Source organism: Paramormyrops kingsleyae, chromosome 24 (assembly GCF_048594095.1).
Source record: "Paramormyrops kingsleyae isolate MSU_618 chromosome 24, PKINGS_0.4, whole genome shotgun sequence".
Lineage (NCBI taxonomy): Eukaryota > Metazoa > Chordata > Actinopteri > Osteoglossiformes > Mormyridae > Paramormyrops > Paramormyrops kingsleyae.
In genome coordinates this window covers 751,294-767,451 of record NC_132820.1, presented here as the reverse complement: position 1 = coordinate 767,451, position 16,158 = coordinate 751,294, and the positions used below count along the sequence as shown (strand labels likewise).

The following is a 16,158-nucleotide window of genomic DNA, read 5'->3' as shown; positions in this document are numbered from 1 at the left end:
AGACAGCCAAGAGAAGGACAGGAAGAGAGAGGCATGAGAAGAGGGGCAGGAAGAGAGGGGCAGGAGGAGAAGAGCAGGAGGAAAAGAATAGAAGCAGGAATAGGGTAGGAGAAGAGTTTTGAGGGGGGGAGAAAAGGAAGGATAGTATATTTACCGTTAAAACCAGATATAAACAAGCTTCACGACTAAGCGCATTTAGAAAGTCAGGGTTAGAGCTGTAAATCAAAGTATTCTCTGTTACAGTTTGGAAATTCCTCAAGTGAAGGTTTGCAATTTGGAAAATAAAAGGGGATTTTTCATGGAAGAGAAGTCAATAAGGAAAGCTGCTTTTCAGATGCAATAAGGTAGATGACAATGATAAAACTGTGGAGCATGTCAATAAATGGCAGGATATATCAGGATATATCAGCCATGTCAGGGCATGTCAGGATATATCGGCCGTGTCAGGATATGTCAGGATATATCAGGATATATCGGCCGTGTCAGGATATGTCAGGATATATCAGGATATATCGGCCGTGTCAGGATATGTCAGGATATATCAGGATATATCGGCCATGTCAGGGCATGTCGGTCCCCTTGTCAGTACCTGAGCCAGCTGATGACTGGAAGATTCTGGGCAGAGCTGGAGGGTGGGCGCGTACTACCCCGGCGGGGGGGTGAAGGCGTGCTGGCTGCTGGGCAGCGGCAGCCACATGGGTGTGTCGCGTGCGGGCAGCTGGGATGGGTGGGGGGGCCGGATTTGGGGGCCTGGGCAGGGGGGGTCTTGACTGAAGCGAGCAATTAGGCACCGAGCCGGCCAGCAAGGGGCCAATTTCAATGCCGGGCTGATCCTTCTGCCCAGGAGATGAGTGAGGGGCTAAGAGGAGGCAGAGAAGGAGGAGGAGAGAGGGAGCAGGATGAGGAAATAGAGAAAGGACATGAAGGCAGAGGGAAGGGTGTTAAAAAGACAGAAAAGAAAAGAGAAAGGACAGAGACGGAAAGGCAGAAGGACAACAAATAAAGTAAAGATGCAGAGCCGGCTAACAAGAAAAGAGAAGTGTATCTCATAGATACTGTAGCTAAATCTATCCATCTTCAAAGCCCAGCTAAGTGCTATAATTAGAGTAGTCAGTATCAACACACACTAACACACACATACACACACACACTCAGGTTTGTAAATATATCTTTGTAATGATATCATTTTTATAGGGAATCCCATCATGATGACCTTAACCCCTACCCAGCCCTACGAGACTTTCGACATTTTTAGTTTTTTGACTGCATTCACAGATCTTTCTGGGGACCTGACAAATGCCCCCACAACATTAAATTTGGTCCCCACAATGTAAGAGAATACCTAATCCACACACACACTCATTATGGGCCAACCGAGAGACACCAATTAGACACCTGACTGCATCTTCTTTTAAAATGCAGGAGGTAACGAACTAGGCATGTAACGATGAACCGCGAATCGGTTAGAAATCAGTGTAAATGTATGACGATTTAAAATGAATCGCTACTTTAGGAGTACTTCACGGTACTTAACAGAAAAACTGGTGTAATATTACATTTCATTTCACAACATCAGTTCGACGTCATAATAACAAACATTAAATGATTATGCAATTATAATGTTTGTTATTATCATATAATGTTTGTTATTAATGTATATTACAGCTGTTAAGGGATGTTAGGATGTAAAGGTATAGGCCTACATGCATGATGTTTATGAATGATTTCTGAATACTTAATGAATACATTATGAAGGTGTACTGAACGTTTTATGAATGCAATATAAAAGCATTTTGAAGGTGCAGTTAATGTAAAGCGTTACCATTTATTTGAAGATTTTTTATTATTATTTTGATCTGGGATTTTTTTTTAAAACAGTATTTTATTCAATTTCAGTTGCACAGTTTAGAAAGATAAATAATGGAATATTTTTTAATAAATTTGCCTGCGGCAAATTTGTCTTTCGTGAGAAAATCGTATCGTGAACCCAGAATCGTGAACTCAGAATCGTGAATCGTATCGAATCGTGAGTTGAGTGTATCGTTACATCCCTATAACCAACACAACACAACACAGGAAGTGAGGCACAGAGAGCAGAGGCGGGACTCGAGCCTCAAACGCTGGAGCTATGAAGCCACAGGAGAGGCACCAGTCTGTCTGACTCTGTGCCTCTGGCCTTGGGGAGTAAAGCAGAATACCTGCAGGAACCCCAAGGAAACACAGGTATACACACACACAGACTCACACACACACACTCATACAGAACAGAGGGAGCACCTCGAACCAGCAACCCTGGGAGTGTGAGGTTACCGTGGCAGCCAAGATCGAATCAAGGATTAATGCATGCAGACAATGTGATTCAGCACAACGTCATCTTCATCTTCAACCAAGTAGCGATCACTGTATTTATCACTTACATTAAAGGTTAATGCATCACATCTCAGCACTCATAGCTCACAGAGGGACGGCACCCTAATCATCACAAACAAACACCCCCATTAGGTCAGGCTGAGGGACAGGGGCTATAAAATGACGGCAAAGTTTAGACCAAAAGAGGGGCGTGTGGGTGAGGGGGAGAGTACCTATCAGGGACGGGTCCATCATACCCGGAGGTCTTGACTCCTGCTCTCGAGATCGTCTAGCCGGGGGTAGAGGAGCTGGAGAGGAGGATAAAAGAGGAGAAGATGGCATGCAGACAGGAGGAGGGAAGACGGGGCAGCCAGAGACCAAGCGAGCACAGGAACTGGAAGAACCACAAAAGAGACACAAAGACATAAAAAGCCAACCGGCCCGGTAGGGTGGTGGTTTGAGGGAGGTGTCGTCGCAGTGCGTACCTGCCGGCGGAGTGGCCGTGCCCACCCCGGCTCCAGGCTTCCTGTCCTCCTCCTCGTCGCTCTCATTGAAATCATCCAGGTTCCCAATGTCTGTGGGCTTCACGCTCATCAGGCTGGCCAGGCTCTGCATGTCCTCGTCCCTGAGGGACAGTGCCATTTTTACTGGCTTGTGTCGTTTTTCCGACACAAACTTTACACTCACACATGAACGGGGCACACAGCAGGCACACACCTGGCACACGCCAGGAACACTGCAGGCACACGCCAGGAACACTGCAGTCACACACCAGGCATATGCCAGGAACACTGCAGGCACACGCCAGGCACACGCCAGGAACACTGCAGGCACACACCAGGCACACGCCAGGCACACACCAGGAACACTGCAGGCACACGCATTGTGATTATAGCCGTTCTCTATTTCTCTATTTCTAATGTCCCTCTAATGTCAACTTTTAGTTGGCAAATGCAACCATGGTGGCATATCTGAAGGGTGTACTGCGCCTGCTGGGGGCGCCCTGGTCACTCACGTAGCCTTGCCCTCGCGCAGGAACACACAGGACAGGGACAGCTTCAGCGTGGCCTCCACCACCTTCACCGACAGCGGCTTCAGCTTTAGCGTCAGGTCTGTCTGGGTGAGTGTGGGGCTCGCAAACTCCTTCATGTTCACGTCCACCGATGCCAGCACCTTGCGGTGGCCCTTCGTCTCCTAAGATGGGCGGTCATGGGCCATGCGTTAGCGATGGTGGGGCACATGCCGAACGCCAGCCGTGCCGCTCCATGTCAAAGTGGCTGACAGGCTGAGTAATTCACCCCATGTCCATAATAATTTTGCAATCAAATTTTTGATTATTTTCTAATAAATGGTGTCATTAAGTACTGGAGGTGACCTGGAAACTGGAAAGTGACCTCAGCCATATACTGGTCCATCAGACTGTGACAAGCTTCTGAACACAGAAAGTACCAGAAATAAAAGATGGACACTCACGTTCTCGATGACGAATGTCCAGGCCTTGTCTTCAAACTGATCAGCGTGGGGGTCCTAGAGAAGCATCCAGAACCAGTCATTAAGCAGCAAGAAGACCCATTTAAAGCTAATCTGGTCCATAATAACCACAGGCAACCGCATACATGTCTGTGAATAATGCTCTGCTGTTATTCAGTTCTGATGATCTTGTCATGTGTCCTGAACCCCCAGGACATCTTTTTATCAGTGAGAAAGTGCACTGTAGTCCTTAAATGGTAAATGTTATAAGTCTTATAAGACGTACAGTGCTCAGTGCAGGCTGCTCTTCAGAAAATGCTTGGCTGTACCAAACCTCAAGGCCTACAAACCTCATCAGGTCTAATCACAGACATGCAGACTCAGTCTAGGTCTAGACACAGCCTAAGACCCATCTTTTCTGGGAATAACCTCAACTGGCACATCTATCCGCTAACCTTGACCATCTTCAGCAATTATAGCTTAGTTATGTATGTCATGTAGGAGGATCTTGCCCACGCTTAGTGACAGACATGCAGATCCAGCACAGGCCTACCATCCCACACCTCAACCCGGCGAGATGTCATACCTTGAAGAGCGTGACTGTGATATCCACGTTTTCCGGAACGGGCCACACCACCATGCCCCTGTAGGGGTTCTTAATGCCAGGCTGCCATCCATGGAGCTGAAGAGGGATGATCAGGTCAGAGAGCCGGAAGGTCAGACAGGCAGAAGGTCAATCAGGCAGAAGGTCAGACAGGCAGAAGGTAAGAGGCAGAAGGTAAGTCAGGCAGAAGGTCAGACAGGCAGAAGGTCAGAGAACCAGAAGGTCAGACAGCCGGAAGGTCAGACAGGTAGAAGGTCAGACAGGCAGAAGGTCAGACAGCCGGAAGGTCAGAGAACCAGAAGGTCAGACAGGCAGAAGGTCAGAAGGGTGGCTGAGGAAGACGCCTGCTGAGGGTGAAGCTATGACGCTCTGAATGTCCATCATACATACTCAGCACTATGCCAGTGCCCTGTGCACTAAAACCACTCTGACGACCTGTAACACATTACACCAGAGCTGCTGGCTGGTCTACAGTATCATTTCCAGCACATCTGTATTTATGTGCCCTACAACGTTTTACTGGATAATGACACTTTATCTGCCATTTGTACAAGTCTAAATACACAGGAATTCCTCTGCTTGTCCAGACTCCCATCTTGCTCTCTTGTGCAAGATATTTTTCCAGAATCCAAGAAGCAGTTTTTTGCAGTTAAGGACCTTGCTCAAGCACTTAGTAGTGATGTGATCATTCTGCCAGCCACTGGATTCAAACTGATGACCTTCCGGACACAAGCACGGCCTCCTAGCCTGTGACACACTATCCTGAGATGGGTGGGTTCGCGTTCATGTGTAATTACAAGCCACAATAATTACTACCCGTGTTTAAAAGCTGCATCAGTGTTGTTACCTTTGAACAGATGCGTCTGTTTCTCCTGGTCCACACCACCCTCAGCTTGTCCGGCTGCCTGCAGAACAGAAACAAAGGCGTTATTACAAGACAAAGAAGGAGCCAGAGACCAGACTGCAGCTAAGGAAGCTGGGCTCACGAGGGGAGGACAGCACTGACATCGGAAGCTTCTGTTTAACCACGTGAATTGCGGCTAAACCCGGCTTTGGGTGGAACAACAGTAGCACTGCTGACACGACAACTGGAGAGCGTGCTTTAAGCGTTCCAGAAATGTTGGTGGGCCTTTGAGAAGCATAGTAAGACAATTCTGGAGAAGCTTCCTGCAAAATAACAGGAAAGGAGGCCAACAGAAAGCTAGCATACGATACGTCCCGTCACAAATAACCCACTGGGCCTAACAACCAGCAGGAGATGCTCAGAAGTTCTGGTGCCAACCTTCTCCTGATCATAGACCTGGGTGTATAGAGTCCCCTTGCTCAATCACCTTGCCTTCAGCCATCAGACCCCTGTGGTCCTTCTGACCTTTCACCTTCAACCTTTCATCTCTGACCTTTCACCTTCGAATTCCCAGCTCTGGCTAGTGACTTGCGCCGTTAGGAGTTACTGGAGCAAAGCTATCGTGCTGAAATGTCCCCGGATTATATTCAGTGGTCTTCTCAGCTTCACATGCTCCCCATCATGGGTGTCAGTGGCTCCAAGTAGCTAATAATACAGGAGGGCAGGTGTCTCAGGCCGGCAGACGATGACACATGCAGACAGACCACAGAGCAGCCGTGTCTCACTGCCGCAGAATATGGGCAACGCCCTTCCTCTATATACCACACACACCCTGACATGGACGACAACGCCACTGACACAACCGAGTGTCACCCCGCCCGTTTCTCCGTGGACCTACAGGGGGCGCCGACCCCGAGCGGACACACGTGACACAGCGTTTGTGTCGGGAGGTAAGAGTGTAATGCACAGCCTGGGAAACACAGAGGCTCCTAATCCAGACAGCAGCAACAAGGCCGGAATCCCAGAACTGCATCACTTCCTGTTTCCTGTTTCCCCAGCAACAGGCTGGCAGCACAAGGCTTCATACCTCATCGGTGGGGTCGTGTAAACAAGTGAGATCAGCCTCCACTTTAAACCAGAAGCAGCTGCGGCAAAGCGACAGGGAATCAACTGGTCGAGTGGAGGGAAATGGGAAAACTGGACAGGCAAAGGGGTCGAGTGGAGGGAAATGGGAAAACTGGAGAGGCAAAGGAGTCGAGTGGAGGGAAATGGGAAAGCTAGAGAGGCAAAGGGGTCGAGTGGAGGGAAATGGGAAAGCTGGAGAGGCAAAGGAGTCGAGTGGAGGGAAATGGGAAAGCTAGAGAGGCAAAGGGGTCGAGTGGAGGGAAATGGGAAAACTGGAGAGGCAAAGGGGTCGAGTGGAGGGAAATGGGAAAGCTGGAGAGACTAAGGGGTCGAGTGGAGGGAAATGGGAAAGCTGGAGAGGCAAAGGGGTCGAGTGGAGGGAAATGGGAAAGCTGGAGAGACAAACACCGGGCCTCCGTTCTGGAACTGCTGTCTTTTTCCTTTAAGGTCCCACTGTCATTATTAACTGAACTGCTTTTCAAACCAGCTAACACACAGCTGCAGCATGCTTTAGCAGGCCCACAGGAAATAGTAACATTACTATTTAATAGTACTATAATATCAGACTGCTCACACAAATTAGTGTCATATTTCAATTGCTTTCGTTTCTGAGTATTCCAATGTTTTATCTGAGCTCTCTGAAATATGTCAGTGTTCCTAAATGCCACCTACATCTTCCCTGTGTTCAAAGATCTGGAAGACGAGGGACACGGCTGCTCTATAATAAAGGATTCTGCATATAAGAGAAACTAAAATGCAACATGCTTGTCTTAAAAAGCGAGTAACTCTGGCAGGGTTAATCTCTACGCCCCAGTGAGAAACAGGAAGTGGAGCTCGGTCATGTGACATCAACTGTGGTTTTTTTGTTTTAGTTCTGCTTACAACCATCAGGTCTCTGTTTCCGGAAAGTTGTTAACGTTTCCCGTACAACTCCTCCATTCTGAGATTTCCCCAGAGGACCCAAGAGCCCTTATATGTCAGAGCACCTTACCAGTATCAAAATGACTCATTTTTACTCAAAGCAAAACATTATTTCTTGATTATCTGTACTGCCCATTTTAACAGTGGGATGCTACACTGGTGAAAATTGCCTCAGGTGCTTTTTGAGCACTGCCCTCCAGGACTGAAAACCACAACCTTCTGTTTACAAACCCATGATCTCAGTTGCTGCCCCAAACTGACTAACAGCTGCAGAGGGGAGGGACTCCAGAGGAGTGACACCATTGGCTGTTTGGTCCACCGTCTCTCACATTACAGGTCAGTAATGGAAGCAGTGCTGATGGGCACGTGGGCTGTGGTAAAGGGACAGACAGGGCACACCAAAATAGACTGGGGGTGCTGGCCATAGTATTAGGTCCCCCGTAAAGTGCAATCAACCAGAAGAGTCACCCGAATGCGGCCAACCTGCCCCAGGTTGCAGGCCTGCCCCGCTCGCTCCCGGCATTCACGTTCAGACTGCAGGCCTGCCCTGCTCGCTCCCGGCATTCACGTTCAGACTGTAGGCCTGCCCCGCTCGCTCCCAGCATTCACGTTCAGACTGCAGGCCTGCCCCGCTCGCTCCCGGCATTCACGTTCAAACTGTAGGCCTGCCCCGCTCGCTCCCGGCATTCACGTTCAGATTGCAGGCCTACCCCGCTCGCTCCCGGCATTCACGTTCAGATTGCAGGCCTACCCCGCTCGCTCCCGGCATTCACGTTCAGACTGCAGGCCTGCCCCGCTCGCTCCCGGCATTCATGTTCAGACTGTAGGCCTGCCCCGCTCGCTCCCGGCATTCACGTTCAGACTGCAGGCCTGCCCCGCTTGCTCCCAGCATATACATTCAGACTGCAGGCCTGCCCCACTCACTCCCAGCATTCACATTCAGTATGCAGGCCTGCCCCGCTCGCTCCCGCCATTCACGTTCAGACTGCAGGCCTGCCCCGCTCGCTCTCGGCATTTGCGTTCAGACTGCAGGCCTATCCAGGGTGTCCCCCTGCCTCATGCCCTGTGATGGACCGGCATCCTGTCCAGGGCGTCCCCTGCCTTGTCCTTCAGGGTGCCTGGGATAAGCTCCAGACCCCCCTGAATAAGCGTTTAGGCGGCAGATGGGTGGTGTGTTCTGCATCCATTTTATTGACATGTATTATTGGACAGACGTAACGTTTGCCTAGAAGGATGGCCTTGAGGCTAAGCGGTTAGCGCGCTGTCACCCATACTGTGAGCCGTGGACATTCCACAATCTCCTCATGCTGGTGCTGCTTTCATTTCGCTGCTCCAGCATCCTCTCGCATTCTACAGGAATGCGGATTTGGTGAACCAGTGACCGTAATCTGCCCTGAGTGTGTGTCTGCATGTGCTGGCAACCCGCGTGAATGAATCCGTGGGCAGAATCTGAACTGACAGTTTGTCACATGGGAACCGTGAGCCCCTGATAAATCTGCTCAGAAGTCTGTATATTGAAAAAGCACAGGTCTCCCCCCACGTTCCCATAATTAGAGCCTTTCCTAACCAGGCCTCCCAGCCTGAAATACATCTATCATTCTCTTCCTAACCATGTCAGTAACACCAACCATCAGCTTTGCCAAGTGGAACGAAGACCAACAGAAGAGCAAAGTTACACACAGATCAATGGGGTACAAACCAAATAAAACTGTACCGATCCACTGAGAGAGGGAGAGCATTAGGAGAGATACGTACAAAGATACGGACACAGAGTAATACAGAGTGTAATACAGGAAGAATACAGCTAGTGCGCATGACATTAGTATAAGTAACAATCGTCATCCTCACGTGATAGTGATTCAATGTCATGTTTTAACTTTGACAGTCTGTTAAAAAGTAGCTCCATAAGTATTAGTCATGACTATTGTTACTGCTAAGTTTGTGTTCTGGTGTGAAATTTACTTTAAGCGTACCACCAGTACTACAACAACAACAATTTTACATTATTATTATTATTGTTGTTTTTGTTGTTGTTGACGATAATAAGGCAGTGCTGATTTGCTGATAAGTTCTGACAGCAGAAGTTCCTGCATCAGCCGCAGTCTATGCGTATTTATACCCGGAGTTTCCTGCAGCTTGTGCATGAGTGCTGCTGTACTCGCACGTACAATATGAAAATGCCACAGCAGCGACACATAAACAACCAGTCACACTGTCCCATATCAAAAAGCCCCGTTTCTCAAATGAGACTTAATGCATTTTGCGTGAGGGACATTTCATACATGGCTTTGCCGACCTGCCAGCTTCTTCGTGCACTGGGAGTTAGGTTTCTGCGGCCACTTACTGGTGCACCCTCACCGGCAGCTAGCAGTAGGGTTAGGGTCAGTCACCACTTACTGGTGCACTCTGACTGACAGCTCGCGGTAGGGTTAGGGTCACTCACCACTTCTTGGTGCACTCTGACTGACAGCTCGCGGTAGGGTTAGGGTCACTCACCACTTACTGGTGCACTCTGACTGACAGCTCGCGGTAGGGTTAGGGTCACTCACCACTTACTGGTGCACTCTGACTGACAGCTCGCGGTAGGGTTAGGGTCACTCACCACTTACTGGTGCACTCTGACTGACAGCTCGCGGTAGGGTTAGGGTCACTCACCACTTACTGGTGCACTCTGACTGACAGCTTGCGGTAGGGTTAGGGTCACTCACCACTTCTTGGTGCACTCTGACTGGCAGCTCGCGGTAGGGTTAGGGTCACTCACCACTTACTGGTGCACTCTGACTGACAGCTCGCGGTAGGGTTAGGGTCACTCACCACTTACTGGTGCACTCTGACTGACAGCTCGCGGTAGGGTTAGGGTCACTCACCACTTACTGGTGCACTCTGACTGACAGCTCGCGGTAGGGTTAGGGTCACTCACCACTTACTGGTGCACTCTGACTGACAGCTCGCGGTAGGGTTAGGGTCACTCACCACTTCTTGGTGCACTCTGACTGACAGCTCGCGGTAGGGTTAGGGTCACTCACCACTTACTGGTGCACTCTGACTGACAGCTCGCGGTAGGGTTAGGGTCACTCACCACTTACTGGTGCACTCTGACTGACAGCTCGCGGTAGGGTTAGGGTCACTCACCACTTACTGGTGCACTCTGACTGACAGCTCGCGGTAGGGTTAGGGTCACTCACCACTTCTTGGTGCACTCGACCACCAGCTCCTGGTAAGACGCCACGAACTGAAACTTTGACGCCTTCTTGCCGACGCGCTGCAGCCTCTTCCAGACTGAAGTCATTTTCCCGGCGCTTCGGGTGAAATGTGAACAGAAACTGAAAATGTGCCGATTGCTTGCCGAAATCCAAAATTACACCGTTAGTTAAGTTTCACTTCAGTTCAGACATGATTAAGCAGGAAAAAGTGTGAAAATGAAGCATGGCGCAGTTTTCAACAGGGCTTGCTGTCCGGCTCCACGTGAAACGTCGCCATCTCCCACTTTTATTATACGAAATAGCTATATACGGAAATTACAAGAGGAACCGACCTCACATCCAGGACATCGCTCTCTCTTAGTATGGGGAGCCCTGTTTCCCGTTAACTAAAAGTAACGCTAAGCTTTTAGTCCAGCTGGTAATTGCTTTCAACTTAACAGTCTCTCAAATCTTGTATGAAAGTTGATAGGCGCAGCGAAAAAGGAGTCCGCCCTGTGCTCTCCGGAGGCAGCAGCCCGCTGGGTTATTGCTGTTCATTGAGAATATTCTTAATGCTGCTTCTTCCCCCCCGGCTGACCCTCTGTAACAGAGTGAGGGAGGAGCAGGAGAGGCATGTCGATCAGAGCCGTGATGATGAAGCACGATGCAAAGGTCTATCTCTGTCTCTGCCGCCTCTAGATTAAGGCGCAGACTTTGGATCTTGTATGATCTTACCAGCGCTCCACAAGTTTCCAGTTTCACAATATTTGTCTTAGGGCGACTTCTTAATTGTTAGCTGATGTTGTCAGAGGTTAGTATTTGTAAGTGACGCATATATTTATTTCATTTGTAGATCGTAGGTGAAATACCGTAACAGTTATAACTAGCCTCAATTAATATATGTAACATATTAAATATGCACTAGGCCTACATAAATATGTAGTATATATTATAATGTATAACATGAATTTACGTTACAGTCCAATAGGAGTGTGGGGGGGGGGGCTAAAAAACATTATACGGGGAACTAATTCGCCCTCCCCCCCAAAAAAAGCGACGCCTCTGCTGTTCAAATATTACGGGAAATTCAGTAGATTTCGGTCAAAAAAGATTTACACAAGATGACCGAGAGCTTCAGCCCTCCTCGTGTTTATTTATAAACGTGTTTGAGAGGCACGGGCAGCTGGGGGTGCTGGAGCTGCACCGGGAATCGACCCTAAGACCACCAGGTGCCAGTTAGGGAGCCTCACCCCCACACACGTCCTATTCCTCGGTTTGTGGCGTTCAGCTTGCTCGCAGTCTTGGGTTAAACTTCCACATTAAGACTAAGGCGGATGAGCACTGTGGGTGTCAAAGCAAAATATAAATTATATTTGTATAATACTATTACAAATATATTAATAATATTAAGCACTTTTTGAATGCTGCTGTTGAGTTCGCCATCGAAATAAAATATTAAAATGCACGGAAATTCATTTTTAAAAGCTTTTAAAAAGCGTTAAAAGCTTGCTTCTTAGTGAGAGATACAGCCGGGAAATTACCCGAGCGCATGACATTAGACTGCACCTTAAATAACGCGCATGTACAGGATATCAACAAAATAACGGCAGGTTATTTTAATACGTATTTTCTATTCTCTGCCGAAGTGCCAGCAGTAGGCTACCTTGACAGTAACTCCCCAAGGTATGATTAGGCCGCAGTGACGGACTGGACGGGGTCCTGCGTGTAACCGGAGCCGGCGGGCAGTGGGGCGGCGCTCCCCTGCGCTCCCTCGCCCCGCTCACAATAACGCGTCAGCAGAGAAAAAGATGCCTTCTGAGTATTTGTTTTCACGAGGCAGGCTGCAGCCCATTGCCTGTGTTTGCTGTTCATACCGATTCAGTGGAGAATGTCATTAAACCCACTGCCGTTTGGCAGAATGCAGCAGTAAGTACGGTAACATCGGATTATGTCAGGGACGGATTATGGGTTGTGTGGGCCCCTGGGCAAAACGTTCGCATCTGGCCCGGTCTGTAATCCGTCCCTGGATTATGTTTGATATGTATTCACGTTTTATTAAGACGGAACCCAAACAGCATAGTCCAAATTTAATTGAGACCCAAATACTATAAATAAAGATACTGTAAATGAATCTTAATCATACCAATCAAAAATATAACTGCATGCCCTGCCATCCTGTCCAAGATGTGGCGCAGTGGTTGGCACTGTTGTCACACCTCTGGTACCCGGGTTTGAGTCCCTGCCAGGGTTCTGTGCATGTGGAGTTTGCATGTTCTCCCCGTGTCATTGTGGGGTTTCCTCTGGGTTCTCCAGTTTCCCTTACAGTCCAAGAACATGCTGAGGTTAATTGGAGTTACTGAATTCCCCATAGGTGCTTGAGCATGTGAGTGTGCCCTGCGATGGGTTCGCGCCCCACCCTGGCCTGTGCCCTGTCTTGCTTCTGTAGCCTCCTGATAGGCTCCAGACCCGCCCTACGACCCTGAAGAGGACAAGTGGTTTCAGAAAATGAATGGAGACTTCAAGCCTAAAATGAGCTGTGAATATGCACATCTATTAACTATTATATGAAAATAAGACAAATGTAGGGACTTATAACACACAAGTGGTACAAATATTCAAAAGTTATACAGCTTGACTTGGTGAAAGTATTAAAGGATCTAGGCTTAGTTATAATGTTTGGAGAAATGAAGTAGAAAAAGATTTGATTAAATGATGTCATCACGTTGTGCATTGCTGAATACAGTCAGCAAGTATCAGGCCTCAAGAGAAACAAATAGATTGGCTACAGTGAAGACGTGATCTATTTCAGTCACAGGATCCAGCTCAGCCTGCACTTTGCAGGAACGTCAGAGTGTCTCTGGGGGCTGTTGTCCTTTAACTCCTATTTTAGGAACCATTCGAGAACAAATACCGGCCAAGCGGGAATTTGTGCAGAAATATCCGCCGTTCAACCAAAAACACCAGGACTGGGAGTCAAGCGAGGGGATCAAAAAGAAATGTAAACAACACGCCATACACACGGGACATGACGGGCCGATACACAGCCTGGCAGGGGGAGACGGAGGGCTGCCCATGCAGGGACGCAGCGGGGGGGGAGGGGGGCTTCCTGTCCCTGCCCAGACGTTTCCTCTGCACTTTCAGTTTGTTGCTGGTTATTGTTTCCCAGCTGGGAGTCACCATCGGCTTATCAGTTGCAGGGCTGTTCCTGCCAGTAGGAACGGCTCCCTCTCTGAATCCCGCTCCTGTTCCTGCTGTATTTACAGTAGCATTCTCACTTCAAATCGCTTTAAACGACGAGCGTGATGCTCAGGAATGGTTTGTTTTCCTCTGCTTGTTAACTAACAGCTTAGCATTTGCGCCTGTCCCTTCCACCCAAACGGTTTCCCAGGACAAACTGAATGCCTGTTAAGCAGGGTCTGGCCCAAACATTCTCTCTGTTTTCTGCAATAACAATGAATAATTCACTGACTTTTCCAGCCGGGAAAGCAACCCTGTAGTATATATGCCCCTGGAACGAAGAAGACGGCATCCAAACCGGATAAGAGATTAAAAGATAACCAGTAGATGCTGGTGTTTGCTGATGAGCTAGAAAGTGCAGAGGGAAAATTCCCCCTCTGCAGTGGAAGATTAGAGCTCATTCACTGCACTGACCTGGATATATATAGATTGGAGTTACCAGACACCTGCCCCATGTCGATCAAGATGTAAGGACTGGGGTGAGGATGGGATGAAAGGCACACAAAATGTTTGCAGAATGACTGGGGAGATGTGAATAGGGTACGAGTCCAGCATATTGTTTGAGTGTGTCTGTCCCTTGCGGGCATTCTTCAAGGAATGGCGGAACTATCAAACACATCTGAGCTCTTTTTTCAGTAATTACTGCTAGTCATTACGAATATCCAAGGATTCGGTGTATGAGAAAGCGTGTTATAATTAGCGCTGTAGCTGGGGCTGTTATTAATTGTGAACCTGTGGATTCTCTGTGGCCCAAGATGGCAAGTGCTCCAGATTCCTTTGTCTGTGGGACACGTCCGGGACCGAAATACACCGAGGCAGCTGGCAGGTCACGTGACCGGGGGCTGCTATTGTGCTCTTTATTCGTCTCATGGGTAAGTTATGGTGCCACCAGCTCAGCACTTCTGATGAGTGCTTGACATTCTCTCCAGGGTCTGACTTCACTGTGCAGGGTCAACAAATCGCCAAGTAGCATCCATCTTCTGAGGAATTATCCTGGTCAGAATCATGAGGGGAGGGGCGGGGGGGCACACCCTAGATGGGATACAGTCCACTTCAGGGTACCGACACGCCCACGGTCTATTGCCAATGCAGAGACACCAATCAGCCTGACCGCACGTCCTCAGATCACAAGGGGCGAGACAGACCCACATGACTCAGGGGAAACTCTACACACATGGAGTAGTGGTGGGTTCTGAAGCCAGCCCAAGCACTGCATGCATGACACAGCAAGTACCCACACAGTACCAGGCTGACCATGACGTGACACGCCAGCACAGTGCCGAGAGGAGATCACTGTAAGAGGGGCGGTACGATTCATTTCGATAATATTCCAAATGCAGGTCATGTGAGGGCTGATCTTCACCAGCAGCTCTGTCACTCATTGGCTGGAATGTCTGGCTCTTTTCCCTGTAGGCACATATGAATAGTCCAAACCGCCACATCTCCTAATATGCCGGCGAGCGTCAGGATGTTGTTTATACACGTCACCATGGGAACCAGAGATGCTGCCAGCTCACCCCGGGACTCGGCGAGGCCCAACCCAGACGGCCCACGGGCTGTGCCGGATGCCATCTGGACTTCCTGTTTGGTTCCGTTTGCTTTGCTATTGTGACGGGTCCGGCGGGAGAAGCTGATCTGAGCCTGGAGTAAGTAGCGTGTAAGAGTATCGTAAGAGTATCACATATTTCAGTCGGCTGCCCCAAAATGCTCTCCGTTTTACCTGATTTGATTGACATTTCTACAGTTTCAGAATCTTTATCCAGTACAAGGTGGCGGTGATCCTGCGGCCTAGCAGAGGGCATGGGGACGATCCTAGTCACACGTATTCCCCTGGCAGGAAGAATCTAGAAACTCACAAGAGGCCGGGAGAACATGCAGACACTGCCGCTTGAGATTAAACCCCCAGATCTGTGCTCACAATCCTGTTTAATCATTTTCAAAATCATATTAGATTATACTTTTAAATTATTTTTTATATTATCATGTTTTACAACATTGGAAGTTTCTAAGCATCCATTCAGCATAGGGACAGGGGTGAAAATAATTTATAAATATGCAATGACACACAAAATTATGGTGAAACAGAATTTGTCCTGGTGTGTTATTGTGTCTTACAGTTTTATAACGGCAACGAGACATGAAAAAAATGTTTCAATTACGTATTACGTACGTGTTTCATTTCAAATTAAACGTTTCTGCCATCTAGTGGTCAGTTGTAGTAATATGTAATAAAACTGAAACAAAACCACGTAAATCCCAGTTTAGGAATATACAAGTAAATTTCCGGTAATTATGAGCTAAGTTTGTAAAATACATTTCAGAATATATAAATGTAAATTGTGGTTTCATTTTGAAATGTTCTGTATTCGTTTTTATAAATCACAGTTACTTTTTAAAATAATTAATACCAGCCAGAAGTATCATAC

General features: G+C 48.3%; 1 protein-coding gene and 1 long non-coding RNA gene across 23 annotated transcripts in view; one reads left to right on the top strand and one right to left on the bottom strand.

The window, feature by feature from the left end:
• The window catches only part of ehbp1l1b (EH domain binding protein 1-like 1b), a 36,742-nt gene extending 25,527 nt beyond the window's left edge, over positions 1 to 11,215 (bottom strand). For 6 of the 22 annotated variants that reach the window (XM_072706256.1, XM_072706255.1, XM_072706262.1 and 3 more), the window contains exons 1-8: positions 10,499 to 11,215; positions 5,271 to 5,328; positions 4,406 to 4,501; positions 3,823 to 3,876; positions 3,365 to 3,543; positions 2,835 to 2,974; positions 2,583 to 2,657; positions 590 to 859 (exon numbers count right to left, since the gene is read on the bottom strand). In XM_072706256.1, coding sequence (XP_072562357.1) covers positions 590 to 859; positions 2,583 to 2,657; positions 2,835 to 2,974; positions 3,365 to 3,543; positions 3,823 to 3,876; positions 4,406 to 4,501; positions 5,271 to 5,328; positions 10,499 to 10,602 — 976 coding nt within the window. In that variant the 5' untranslated portion in view covers positions 10,603 to 11,215. Of the gene's footprint in view, positions 1 to 589; positions 860 to 2,582; positions 2,658 to 2,834; positions 2,975 to 3,364; positions 3,544 to 3,822; positions 3,877 to 4,405; positions 4,502 to 5,270; positions 5,329 to 5,754; positions 5,993 to 10,498 lie in introns of those variants that run through there. The other 16 variants (XM_072706263.1, XM_072706273.1, XM_072706267.1 and 13 more) reach the window with 11 other exon arrangements.
• Positions 11,216 to 12,303: 1,088 nt separating this feature from the next.
• LOC111860091 (uncharacterized) lies at positions 12,304 to 15,652 on the top strand. The gene is made up of 4 exons (XR_002841956.2): positions 12,304 to 12,421; positions 14,488 to 14,604; positions 15,146 to 15,378; positions 15,477 to 15,652. It is a non-coding gene; the product is annotated as an uncharacterized lncRNA (long non-coding RNA).
• The last annotated feature ends 506 nt before the right edge of the window (positions 15,653 to 16,158 follow it).